This window comes from Nylanderia fulva, unplaced genomic scaffold (genome assembly GCF_048542155.1).
Source record: "Nylanderia fulva isolate GAGA-0341 unplaced genomic scaffold, ASM4854215v1 Scaffold42, whole genome shotgun sequence".
NCBI classification, from domain to species: domain Eukaryota; kingdom Metazoa; phylum Arthropoda; class Insecta; order Hymenoptera; family Formicidae; genus Nylanderia; species Nylanderia fulva.
Window position 1 is genome coordinate 1,300,859 of NW_028190499.1, and position 13,586 is coordinate 1,314,444.

The 13,586-nt window shown below is 33.0% G+C and overlaps 2 protein-coding genes across 17 annotated transcripts in view; both read right to left on the reverse strand.

The window, feature by feature from the left end:
• The window catches only part of LOC114936131 (homeotic protein female sterile), a 35,911-nt gene extending 31,711 nt beyond the window's left edge, over positions 1-4,200 (reverse strand). For 7 of the 15 annotated variants that reach the window (XM_029309175.2, XM_029309180.2, XM_029309169.2 and 4 more), the window contains exon 1: positions 1,544-2,355. In XM_029309175.2, the coding sequence (XP_029165008.1) occupies positions 1,544-1,578 (35 nt within the window). In that variant the 5' untranslated portion in view covers positions 1,579-2,355. Of the gene's footprint in view, positions 1-1,316; positions 1,394-1,543; positions 2,356-3,434 lie in introns of those variants that run through there. The other 8 variants (XM_029309183.2, XM_029309178.2, XM_029309172.2 and 5 more) reach the window with 6 other exon arrangements.
• Positions 4,201-5,749: 1,549 nt separating this feature from the next.
• On the reverse strand, positions 5,750-11,929 carry LOC114936099 (ribosomal RNA small subunit methyltransferase NEP1). Of its 2 annotated transcripts, XR_014925522.1 has the most exons (5): positions 11,713-11,929; positions 10,652-10,895; positions 7,118-7,326; positions 6,463-7,035; positions 5,750-5,801 (listed from the first exon to the last, which is right to left on the reverse strand). XR_014925522.1 is itself a non-coding variant. In XM_029309124.2 (4 exons), the coding sequence occupies exons 1-4, from the start codon at positions 11,851-11,853 to the stop codon at positions 6,922-6,924; spliced, it is 708 nt and encodes a 235-aa protein (XP_029164957.2). In that variant the 5' UTR covers positions 11,854-11,929; the 3' UTR covers positions 6,460-6,921. The 2 variants fall into 2 exon arrangements, 1 of the variants encoding a protein (XP_029164957.2); XM_029309124.2 differs by lacking the exon at positions 5,750-5,801 and having other exon boundaries at positions 6,460-7,035.
• Between the last annotated feature and the right edge of the window lie 1,657 nt (positions 11,930-13,586).

A 13,586-nucleotide genomic window follows, 5' to 3' on the forward strand; every position in this document is an offset into this window, starting at 1 on the left:
AATTTATATATGCAATTTTTTATTATTTAACATATCATGCAAAACTGAATCTAGTAGATATCATGCTGGAAAAGCGAAATCTATTCTTTACTGCGTATTGCTATATATTGACAGATTCTCAATGGAAATATGTGCAAATTAAGTATTTCTCTTTCAAATACTGTATCGGAATACTATTTTTAATATATAATATTATGTTGTTACGATAAGAGTTTTACTAATACAAAATTAAATATATACGTATATGTTGAATGTTACACGTTAAAAACTTTCAAGTTCAATATAATTATATTACGCTATTTGAATGTAACGTTTATAATCTTGGCATCTTTCTTCATATAAAAAAGCCACACAAAATTACTTTTTTTCAAAGTTTCTATCTTTTATTCAAGATTGATGGAAAATTAACATCTTGAGGCTACATTTACGTAATACTTTCAAGAAAAGTGCAAATTGATTTTAAAATTTTTCCAACTATATATATATATATACATACACATCTTAAATATATACTTTGAGAAAAAAAAGTGATTATTTCTATAGATACATATATAAACTAAAGAAAGACATTAATTTAATACCAGTCTAATGGCCTATATAACTTAAATCTACACAAAAGGAATGTTCAACGATCACAACTAAAATTTGTACAACAGAAGACTTTCAGCGATAACAATTTTGTACTTGTGTGAAGCAACTAGGACTATTTTTTTTGTACAAGGAGAAACATAGAGATCAACAATTACACATTTGAAAATGAAAAATTCTGGAAGTCCACACGCAAACACACGAGTGAGAGAGACAGACTCTGGAACTGGACCACGAAAAGGAGAAGATACACAAAAAAAAAAAGAAAAAAAAAACACTTGTCGTGTATCCCTCGGTGGCCAAAAATGGAAAGTTCGGATAAGCCAAATGGAAAGTTTGACAAAAGTGGCACAGATAAGTGGTACACGCGCTTGGTCTAGAAAGTGAGATAGCTATTAGAATGCAAAATTGGCGGTGCGCGGGAGAGGAAGAAGGGAAGCCCAAAAAAAAAAAAAAAAAAAAAAAAAAAAAAAAAAAAAAAAAAATCGCGACAGACTAAAATTCCTTCCGGAATCGAAAATCCGAACAGGTGCTCTCGAGGCAGGAAGAACAGATCTCCATGGACGAGGAATAAAGCGTGGCGGCGAGGAGGAACGAAGGACGTCGACGATGGCGGCAAACAGACAGAGAAGGAGGTGTCAGAAAAATACTGAGAATTCACACAGAATAGAACTCCGCGCCCAAACACAAAATACAAGCCGTCCGGACGATTCATCGGACCAACCAACCATCCAACCATCCATCCATCAGTCGAGTGAACGAGTTGACTGGCGCCACGACGAAGAAGGGGGAGGGAGGGAGGGGGAGGAAGCGGAGCGAGCGCGCGAGAGGAAGAGAAAGAGAGAGAGAGAGAGAGAGAGAAATGACGCCGTGAGAATTCCGAGTGAGAGAAAGAGAGAGAGAGAGAGACTTGGAGCCGCCGAGTTCTCCTTCGCGCGGAAATCCGGACACTTACCGGACACCTCGATTCGGCGGCGTAGGTCTCAACATGGCGGGTCTGTTCTCTCTCGATGGCCGCGCTCTCGCTTCGGGAAGAGGAAAGCCTCCGCGTCACACGCGCTCACTCACACGCCAAAAAATGCCGTCCGCGCGCGGCCCCGGAATTTTGTACGCCGCCACTCCCCACCCTTTCTCGTCTCTTCACGGGCCGCCGTTTTTCGGAGAGCGTTTTTCCCGTTTACGAAGGGAGAGATCCCCGTGTGCGATCGCTTACCTGACTTGCGGAAGTCCACGGGGAAAATAAGCACCGCGAATAATGTTAAGGAATAGCGCACCACCACCAACGCGAACACCGTCCTCCTCGAGGAAAACCGACTCCTCGGGCCGAGAGCGCTCTCTCTCTCGCGTTCGGTTTTGGTTTGGTTGGTCGCGGCGGTTGGTGTTATGGCGGCCAGGAGCGCGAGTATAGTGCGCGCCCCACCGTGGGTTAATATACTACTCACTCACTCACTCTCACTCGGCGCGAGCGCCCGTCGACTACGGGAGGAGAGAAACGCGGTGACGCGCGGCCGCGGTGGACAGAAGAGACGCGGCGAGGCCCGAATCCCGAACCCGCGGCCAACCTCCGGCGGCGGAGCGTTCTCCCGAAATTAATGTGTATCAATGGCCGGCGCCGAACCGCGACGACGTTCTCACGCACGTAAGCGCGACGGTGTCCTGGCCCATGACGATGAACGGAATCTAAGGGAAGCAACGATCGCAGCACCAACAATGGCTACGCATTCTTCCGCGACGTACTGAAATGGTCCCGTTCCGCCGTTCCGCGCGCGCGTCCCGTCCCGGAGTGTCGGCCGAGCGAGCCCGAGCGCCCGCCAAGTAGACCCGAGCGCCGCCGAGCGAGCCCGAGCGCAACCGAGCGAGCCCGAGCGCGGGCGCGGGAGATTCGAACTTTTATCGCCGGGCGGGCTTAGATAACGAACTCACCCTGGGCTTGATTCGTTATCGCGTCGTCTAGCATCCCTTGATAAGAAACGTGAATATATATATATATATATGTAGAATTTTATCTATTTTTATCGAAGAAACTTTGGAACTTGTGTTACAAGATATTCTCTAGAAACTTAAGATATCTTATTATGATAGATGATGTATGTATCCAGAACCTCTTGAAGGTTAAAAATATATAAATACTTATTATATAATATTCTACGGAATTCTATATATAGTACGGACGGTAGGAATACGCATGCATATAATTACTTGTAAATCTTTTATTTGCAATAGTTGAGTATGTATATATATCTGTTTACATTGTCCAATCCGAAAATTAATGGTTAATTTCCATCGTTTCGTGTTCACCCATAATGCACTTTTCGCGACGGGTACACAATATAATAATAAAAAAAAAAAAATCGATCGTTTCTCCAACGATAAATGCCAAAAGCGACCCTCGTCTAATCAATCTCTTGTCACTTGTACGGAAAAAGCGCGCGCCCGGCGCGTTTAATTTGCCGAAATGCGAAATCTAACCTTGCAACTTTTATATAGATATATATATATATAAGTATGTATGTGTATATATATATCAATCGCAGCGTCTCGAGTAACGGTCCGATTCCACGATTCTGCCGTTGCCACGCGACGCATGATGGGTAAAAGCAGCCTCGACGAGGCGCAAAATCCATAATTGCCGGCCTTAAAAGAGACATTAACCGAATATACGAGAATCCCCTTGCTCGCATCGCGTGAATAAACATGTATAAACGATGGAAAAAAAAGGGTGGACGAGCACGTGGCGATAAATTCCGCGCGATTCACGCGTCCAGTGACGTGTACGTACGTCGTCACCGCGTTCCGCCTGCGAACGCGCAATCAATATGGCGACACGTAGACGCTTGACCTTTTACCTCGTGTCCGTCGCACCGTCGAGGGACGCCGGGAAAACGTGATGAACGTGGACGTCGAATATAATCTCGATATCGCGCTCGGAGACGCGGCTCGGGCGCCTCGCTCCCGCGAAAAACGTCACGAAACGTCACCTGTCACTTCGACATCGGCAGATATCGCGGACTCGTGACCGCAGGCCACTACGAAAGTCAAACGAGACGTCGGAAGGTGGCCCATATTAATTGTGAAGCATGCTTAATGAGAAATAAAAAAAAAACTGATAAACATTTTAGTTTCTTGATTTCCAACCAACACCGTCTTTCCATCCATGTTTAACAGGTCCTATGAATCAGCTGACACGTGTCGGGACGCGTCTCTCTTCGCGTGCACACAAAATGGCGACTCGTGTGCACTCGGGATTTCACTCTGGACTCTGGATCACCACCTCTTACACTCTCGGACGATCTTGATTCGCGCTACGTAATCGCAGTGAGGTCGTTGCGTATCTGACAGATACGGCGACTTCTCGCGAAAGATAGAGCGAGAGAGAAAGAGCGGGACGCCTCTCCGTACAATTCAACGGATACTCGGTGATTGATAAAAGCTACTCGTGCTACTTCGATGACGCAACCGAAATACGAAAGTCAAAAAAGAAATACGTACTACGATATGCGTACTAGACACGCGATGGAAGCGTCGACGACTCTGCGCGTTTCCCGGTTTCCGGCTGCATTTTAAGCCGCCTGTTCTGAACGACGATTGGCCTGTGTCAATTACACTTTGGAATTTTCTCCAATCGTCCAAGAGCTTTGAAATATTGATGAGTCACTGCGTTTACGATTCGTCAATAGATGTATAACAATAGCTTTTCATTCTCCTACCTGCCTCCCCGTATCAAACTTTGACACTTTTCGAAGAAATACGATATATATAATGCGATTACGAAGTGAAAGTTTCAATATCTTATCTTCTATTATATTCGTTTAGTATTATGTCATTAAAAATTAATTAAAGAAATTTTTCAAATGATTGTCACCAGTAAAGAATTCAAAGAAAAAAAGAAAACGTTGTCGAGATTTAAAAATTTCTTGTTTATATATATTAATTGCGAATTTTAATATTATTACGCGTTTATATGTAATATAATATATAATCAATAGAAATGACAATAGGTTTTCTAGGTTTTCTTTCTTTCACCTGTATCTAATGTAAAACTGAGATTTTTCGAAAAAAAAAAAAAAAAAAAAAAATTATAATTATGAATAAATAATTTCGATTTCTTATTTATTTATAATTTTGATTGGCGATTCAAAGAAAATAAAAACGTACAAGTAAAAAAAAGAAAATAAATAAGTTGTCACAAACAAAATTTATTTGATAAGTAATATAAATAAATTGCGAATTTTAATGTCAATTGACGTTTATATGTAATATAATCAATATAGAAATAATAACAATAGATTTTCCTTCTTTCATCTCTGTATCTATAATGTAAAACTAAGATTTTTCGAGGAAATAATTATAATTATGAATAAAGTTTCGATTTCTTATATTCATAACATTATAAATATTGTAAAAGAAATTATCCAAGTAATTATGAGTGTCGATTCAAAGTAAAAACGTGCAAAGTATAAAAAAAAGTTGTCACAAACAAAAAATTCATTTTACAAATAAAAAATATAAATTATGAATTTTAATGTCAATTGCGTTTATAATAATATATATAGAATATATATGAAAACATAAAAATAAAATTCTTTTATATTACAAATTCCTAACGTCATCTATAACCAGTACAAATAATAGATAATAGTTTGACATCCTATTCTTCTTAAACAAACAATAAAACCTTTGTGATTTTATTCAAAGGAATTTTAAGCCTAAGTCAAAGTTTATTTGTAACATCGGGTAAAAGGAATTTTCCACATGATTCTAGCAACAGCAGATTCCAAGGAAACAAAAAAATGTTACGAAAAAATTCTCTCTTATATATTAATTGCAAATTTTAATGTTATCGCATTTCTATACTGCAGCCCGTAAAAATAACAAAAAAATTTTATTCTCTCATCTGTGTCTAACATAAAATTGATATTTTTCGAGGAAAAACTGACGATTATAAATAAAAATTTTGATCTTATTTGTAGTACTGTATATAAAAGAATTTCCAAATAATTTTAATTGCCAATTCAAAGAAAATAGAAATGTAAAATTGTTATATAATAACAAATTCTTTTATATTTACTGTGAATTTCTATACACGTCATCGTGTTCACAATAGTCAGTAGAAATAATTCCTAAAACCTACCTAAGACCCGGTTGTTCCAACTTCTTGGTGAATATTTCCCGACAGATAGCATATGTTCGTCCTTTTTTTTTTTTTAATATACCTGAGAAGAAACAAAGATATACTATCTGTCGGGTTAATACATTTTATCTGACAGATATATTATCTGTCAGATAAAATGTATTAAGAAACTGATACAACTGACCCTAAAACCTTTGTATTTTTTTCTCAAAGGGACGACCATAAAGTTTTTCTTTTATTTGTAGTATCAGGTAAACAGAATTTTCCAAACGACTTCAAGCTATTTTCAACAGATTCAAGAAAACAGCAATGCACGGGAAGAATACATACCAATAATTTATACAAAGAAAAGAAAAACGTATGACAAATTGTCACGAATGAAAAATTCTTATTAATTGTGAATTTTTAGTGGCATTGTGTTTACAATACAATCAATAAAAATACAGTTTTTCCTAGCTGTCTAAAGTACCTTTAGAATCTTTAGAATTTTTTTTTCACCGAAAAGATTATTATCAAAAAATGAAAGTTTTTACCTTCTTTGCAATACCAGATGAAATAAATTCTCCAAATAATTTTAATAGAAGAATATGTATGAGAAATTGTCACGAATAAATTTTTTCTGTATTAATACTAATAGAGTTTTAATTGGGTTCTAATGAGATAAGGATTATTTATCAATATATGATTATCTAAAACTAATCTGAATAATTAAAAGATTATTATCAAAAAATGAAAGTTTTTACCTTCTTTACAATACCAGATGAAATAAATTCTCCAAATAATTTTAATAGAAGAATTCGAAGAATGTATGAGAAACTGTCACAAATAAATTTTTTCTGTATTAATACTAATAGAGTTTTAATTGAGTTCTAATGAGATAAGAGATTATTTATCAATATATCATTATCTAAAACTAATCTGAATAATTATACAAGTGGATAACAATATCGTGAATAAAAAAATAAAACAAAAATATAACATAAGTAAATTTTTACTAGTTACATGACATTAATTTAGTTTTTGGAAAAAGATTTTGAAAATATTAAAATTAAATAGCTGATTTATGTCTAATTTTTTTTTGGAAAAAATTTAGCTTTTTTTTTTATAAAAAGTTTAGTTATTTATAAAAAGCCAATTTTTTATAAAATATTTTAGAATTTTATAAAAAATTAATTTTACAAAAAAAAAAAAAGAACTTTTTATTAGACAATTCCCCAAACTTCTTCAAATGCTGTACATAATTTGCTACATGTAACAGCACCTGAGAGAGGATAGTTGCTGATCGAAATAGTATCCTCTGTATAATCCGTTACAACCTAAAAAAAATAAATATATAAAAGATCCACAATAACTCTTTTAATGTAATAGCAACATTTTTAATATAATATAAGAATTTACTTGGCCATGTGCCATAGCTCCAACTACGATAGCAATTGGTTCTTCAGAAGGTACTAACTCTCGTGGATTTAATATTTTGTTTGCACTGAATGACATTAATAACTTATGGCAACCAACTGGCAAATGATTTGATATGGGATTCTTAATTACTTTAAGAAGTTTCATTGATCCATCAGATGCTCTAACACCATATTTATGCAATAATTGTACTGTAATATAATATTTATTATATTAATTTACTAATATGAATTTATATTTACTAATATGAATTTATATTTACTAATATAAATTTATAAATTCATATAAATTTACCAACTATACAGTACAGTCTAAAGTTTTAAAGCTACATTAATTAAAAATAATATACATATCTCAATGTATATCTAATAATAAATCTAATAAATCTTTCAAAAAAAGTGTTGTAAATTTCGTCTAGTCTTCAACATAATCTTTTTGTAGTGTATTAATTGGTATAAGTGTACAGCTTCTGTGAATACCTCTGAGAAATTTTTGATTGTGAGATGGAATCAATATAGCCGTTTAATTCCAATTTTACTTTAGAAAAATAGAAACTAATCAGCAGATGGCTAATAGAGTTTTAAATGAGTTCTAATAGAATTAGAGTCATTAAGGGTCGGCAGTACACCCAGGCAAACTCCGAATTGATATTGGAGACCTCGTGCGGTGACAACGCGAAACTCCGGTTTCAGTGTTGCCAACGCCGAGAAACCAATTCTCGGGTTTTATGTAGTGGTGTATGTCTGTACACGTACATACACCAACTGCATCGCTCACGCGGACGCACGTAAGAGAGACAAGGACCGATAATCACGTGTTCTCCTTGTTCATCTACCGTGCCGGTATACGCGAGATGCCGCCTGAAAATGCTTTCTGGCCTTCCGTAGCAGAAAGCAGTAACGTAGCAAGACTAATAAGCACCCACTTTTTGGAAATTGTATATATGGTTATGCACATATGTGCATAACGTATATATATAACATATATATATATATATATAACATATATATATATATATATATATTATATAAGGGATATGTTGATTATATTCTTGATTTCTTTTTGATTATTGATGCTATTGTATAATTTGCTCCAAATACTTATAACGTGAAAGAACGTTGAGTAATGTATAATCAATGCAAGGATGTTCAGTATATCATCCAGTATATAAATTAGAGTTCAAATATATCAATATCAATTTTTTTATAATATATATATATATATTAGAATATAGAAAAATGATAAAAAAATATATTTCGGCGATTTAAAAATTTTTTAATATATTGAAAATATTTTTACTACATACACTATATATAAGTGTAAAATAATTCAGAAAATAAATTTAATAAAAATCTACATACCAGCTGTGTGCATGTGTGCAATTGATTTATTACTTGAAATTTATTTACGGAATTATTTTGCATTTATATATTTATAGTATGTGTAGTTGTAAAATGATTAAAATATTTTCAATATCAAATTTTTAAGTTTATCGCCTATATAAAAAATATATTTCTATGATTTTCTATATTCCAATATATTGTAAAAAAATTGATATTGATATATTTGAACTCAAGTTTTTTACGTGATTAAATATTCTTGCATTGAGCCATCATACGTTACTCGTAAGTTCTTTCACGTCATAAGTACTTATGTAGCAGAGAGAAAGAAATGAGAGTTATACAATGTAACATCAATAATCTTATATATTATAATCTTATATATTATATATATATAATATTTCATTTATTTATAAAAAACATTTTATAAATAAGTAAAATATTATACAGACAATGTACAAGATGTTCAGTTTGTGCCATAACAAGCTTCAATCAATAATTATTACTCCAATGAGTATAATTCACAATAATTTTTATATAATATAATAAGTATTTGAATATATAAAAATATTTTTAAAAATTTGTTTTAAAAATTAATTGAAAAAGAATATTTAAAATATTTTTTTATATTTAAAATATTCTTTTCCTCAATTAATCTTAAAAAAAATATTTTTAAATATTTAAAAATATTTAAAAATACTATATATTATATAAAAATAATTGTTGATTATTATATTGGATTATTAATTGAATGAAGCTAGAGCTTTTAATATGGCTTTTAATACTGCTTGACAAGGAGAGAGCATCATTCCATCTTTGTCTCTCTTACATCGCATATGTAGTAGCGTCCATGTAGGTACAAACACTAAAAAATATTAAATTTAATTTTTTTATTGTTTTGAATAATTTTATCATTAATATACTTATTTTCAGAACTATTTCAATTTTTATTTCATACTTATGTTTATATAAATTATAAATTAAAAACATATCAAAAATGTAATATATATTAATAAAATGCAAATACATATAAAAAATTAATTATAAAATGTCATCTTAAAATAGTTTTTATTTTTGTTCTTTATTTACATATGCATACATATACAAAAAAATAAAAATAATATGATAGCCTTTTTGCTGACATTATCTCTCAATATTTGCATCCGTGTGCTCACGTATTAGTGTTTGTACCTACATGGACGCTACTACATATGCGATGTAAGAGAGACAAAGATGGAATGATGCTCTCTCCTTGTCAAGCAGTCAGCATGTTACCACAGAAATTTCTCCTGCTCCTTATGAATCTAGTGAGAATCTTATCGTCCAGATATTTCATAAAATAAGTGACATAACTTCGTGAATTTTTTTTAATATATTCTTTATATAATAAAGCAGTCCTCTAAAAGGCCGGATTTTACATTTTCGCTCTTAAAAATTTATAATAAATAAAATACGGACTCGCGGCTAACCCAACCTTACCCGTTCCTAGCTGTGCATTCCCCCAAGTTTATTAAAAATTTTTATTTTTATCTTTTTTTCATAAAATAGCTCTTTAGAGGACTACAAATGAGCTTACTGATTAAGAATATCCTAAATTTAATAAGATTCATTCAATATTTTCGCTAATATCTGGAAAATAAGAATCCGTAATTCCCGGCCGGCCGATAGGCGTCTCCACCATGTCGCCTGCCGACCCTTAAGAGAAAACTTTGAGATAAGATTATTTATCAATATATGATTATCTAAAACTAATAATTAACATTAAATCTAGCAAATAAGGAACTGCCTAACAATAGTTAAATTGTGACAAATTGTCAAATAACTTCTTTCAAAGTAATATATTTTATTGTTCTTACCCTCTTTCCTTACTTGCTAGATTTTAACACTTGACGATTATTTTCTGTCTCTTAAAGTAAAATTGCAATTAAAGAGACATTATTTTGATTTCATCTAGTAAAAAAAACAGCCAAAATAATGAGTAAATTATATATAACATTTCAACACAAGAATTCTACAAAGGCATCCAGATGCTGTATGATATAAAACACTTATAGGGAAATTATGTTCAAGATTAAACAAGAATTAGTTTTTTTCTCAGATTTATGTTTAAGTAATGTCTTAAACTTTGTAAATGCACTGTGTATAATAAAGACAAATACACATTGTCGACACTCACCCATCAATCCAGCAAAACGTTTAAATGTTCTTGGTATCCTCGTTTGTGGATTAATTTCTATCAGTACATTTTTCTCTGTATGAATATAGACTTGCAATAGTCCAGCTCTATTTAACGGACTGTCCATCAACATTAACAGACACTGGTGAACAATATCTGGTCTGCATGAGCCTGCGTCACGATTGTGTTTCTTTAAAATACTTATATGATCATCACAATTTAATAATTCAAAGCTATTTCCAACCTGAAGAAAGTGTAAACATAATAAATTAAATAAATAAAAACGTAGATATTTGAGAATCGCCAGACAGAATTTAAAAAAAAAGGTAAGACTCTTCTCTCGATCGTACTGGCAAATATTATTTATCAAATCACAACATTTCGACCCTTGGAGTCTCTCATAACTCGTCTAAAAGTCTTGACGTGTTGTCAAACCGACACTATGTTCGTTCTTGACATCTTAAAATTATAATTTTATTTTTATTTTCACAAGTATGTTTCGCTTCTTTTTATTATTTTGTAATATTGTTAAGTAAAGTAACTTTTTTATTGTATTAATCTCTGTACTGTATTTCTTCTCTATGTATATCTAGATCACTTGATAAGGACTCAAAGAAGGGTCGAAACGTTGTGATTTAATAAATAATATTTGCCAGTACGGTCAAGAGAAGAGTCTTACCTTTTTTTTTATAATAAATTAATTTGCCCTTATTTATTAATATAAGCTTGCAAGTGTCAAAAATTTATACAAATGCTTTTTGCATTTATATAATATTAGCTGTTTATTATAAACAGATAATAATTACATGTAACAAAAAATAAATTACATGTAACAAATTTAATTACATGTAATAATTACATGTAACAAAAAATAAATTACATGTAACAAATTTAATTACATGTAATAATTACATGTAACAAAAAATAAATTACATGTAACAAATTTAATTACATGTAACAAAGTTAAATTCATGAATTCAAAGAAATAATTTATAATAATAAGAGAAATATTTATAAATTTGTAAGTATCTATAGATACAAGAAAGAAATCATAACCTCACCTTCACAGATTCTAACTGGGCCTTCTCCAATATTACAATAAGACGCTTTTCCTGATTTTTGATATGACTTATTTGCAAATGTTTCGGAGGGAGATCGTATTCGTGATCATTGTCATCTCGCTTCTTCCTTTTGAACCCCATTTTTATTCAATTATATACAAATACACGTGTGACAATTCCAAAATCCTTCAAATCCATAGATTACGTTCATAAAGAGAGGAAATATACCATATCTATAGAATCCCTAGGACTCTGTTCTAGGGATTTTTGCGATCCACAATCATAGATAGAATCAGAGAGAAACCTGAGAGCGGCCATCGCGATTCAGTGTACGCGTGTACTAATGCGCCCTCTGAGAAAGTAGACGTGAACTACATCGTGAAACCACAGATTAATAGCAGAGAGAAGGATGAGAGTGGTCATCCCCTCGATTTAGCTGCAACCGGAATTCAAAGCGCCTCTATGTGCACAAAACGTGCACATTGAACTACGTAGCCATGTGCACGATGCTCCCGAGTGGTAACAGGCTATGTGCACGGTACGTGGTTCGATTCCGTGCTATGTGCACAGATGAGCGCCAGTAACACGTAGCTGTTAAAGGAGATGAGTTCGAGACCTCGCAGGGCCAATTTTTTTTTTTTTTTTTTTAGTACGACTATATTTGTCAATTTAATGAAATCCTTTTAATTATTGTGGAATAAAGAGATAAAATGCATTTCTCAAGCGTACGCGAGAAAATCGAAATCAAAAATAATGAGTGCCGTATAAATACGTATGGAATAGAGCGTTATATCGAAGAGCGTGTGGCGTAGCGTTAAGGGGCTAGACACGTACCGTCGAGATTAGAGGTTCGATTCTCAAGGAGTGACTTTTTTTTTAATATTTTTTTATTTTAAATAAAATTTTTTTTTACCATAAAATGTAATTTTTACACAAAATAAATGTAAATAACACGATTTATTTACTTATAACACGTATATTACAAAAATGCATTTTTCTTTGCCTCAAAAAGCCGTGAAAAGCCGTCTGTAGAATAGCTGTATGCGATAGGAACTTGTATGATTATCTGTTTAATTAAAAATTATCCGATTTATGTCGTGTTTGGTGTCGTTGAAATCGCAAAAATCTCAATAATCCATTAATATTATTTTTGAATAGATAAAATGCAAAATAAAGGTTTTAGTTTTTCACTTATAAGATGTTTATATTTGTGAATTGCCATGGATGGGGAAGCCTATTGTTCGAGAGTTCGGAACTTTCTTTGATGATAGGTCCTCTCGCTCGCTCTATACTCGCAGTCTCGCTTTCTCTCTCGCACACGACGAGTTGTGAGATGAGCTCGAAAAGATAAGCGGGCCCGAGCGCCCGAGTATCGAGATCAAAGAACGTTCCGAACTCTCGAACAATAGGCTTCCCCATCCATGGCAATTCACAAATATAAACATCTTATAAGTGAAAAACTAAAACCTTTATTTTGCATTTTATCTATTCGAAAATAATATTAATGGATTATTGAGATTTTTGCGATTTCAACGACACCAAACACGACATAAATCGGATAATTTTTAATTAAACAGATAATCATACAAGTTCCTATCGCATACAGCTATTCTACAGACGGCTTTTCACGGCTTTTTGAGGCAAAGAAAAATGCATTTTTGTAATATACGTGTTATAAGTAAATAAATCGTGTTATTTACATTTATTTTGTGTAAAAATTACATTTTATGGTAAAAAAAAATTTTATTTAAAATAAAAAAATATTAAAAAAAAAAGTCACTCCTTGAGAATCGAACCTCTAACCTCGACGGTACGTGTCTAGCCCCTTAACGCTATGCCACACGCTCTTCGATATAACGCTCTATTCCATATGT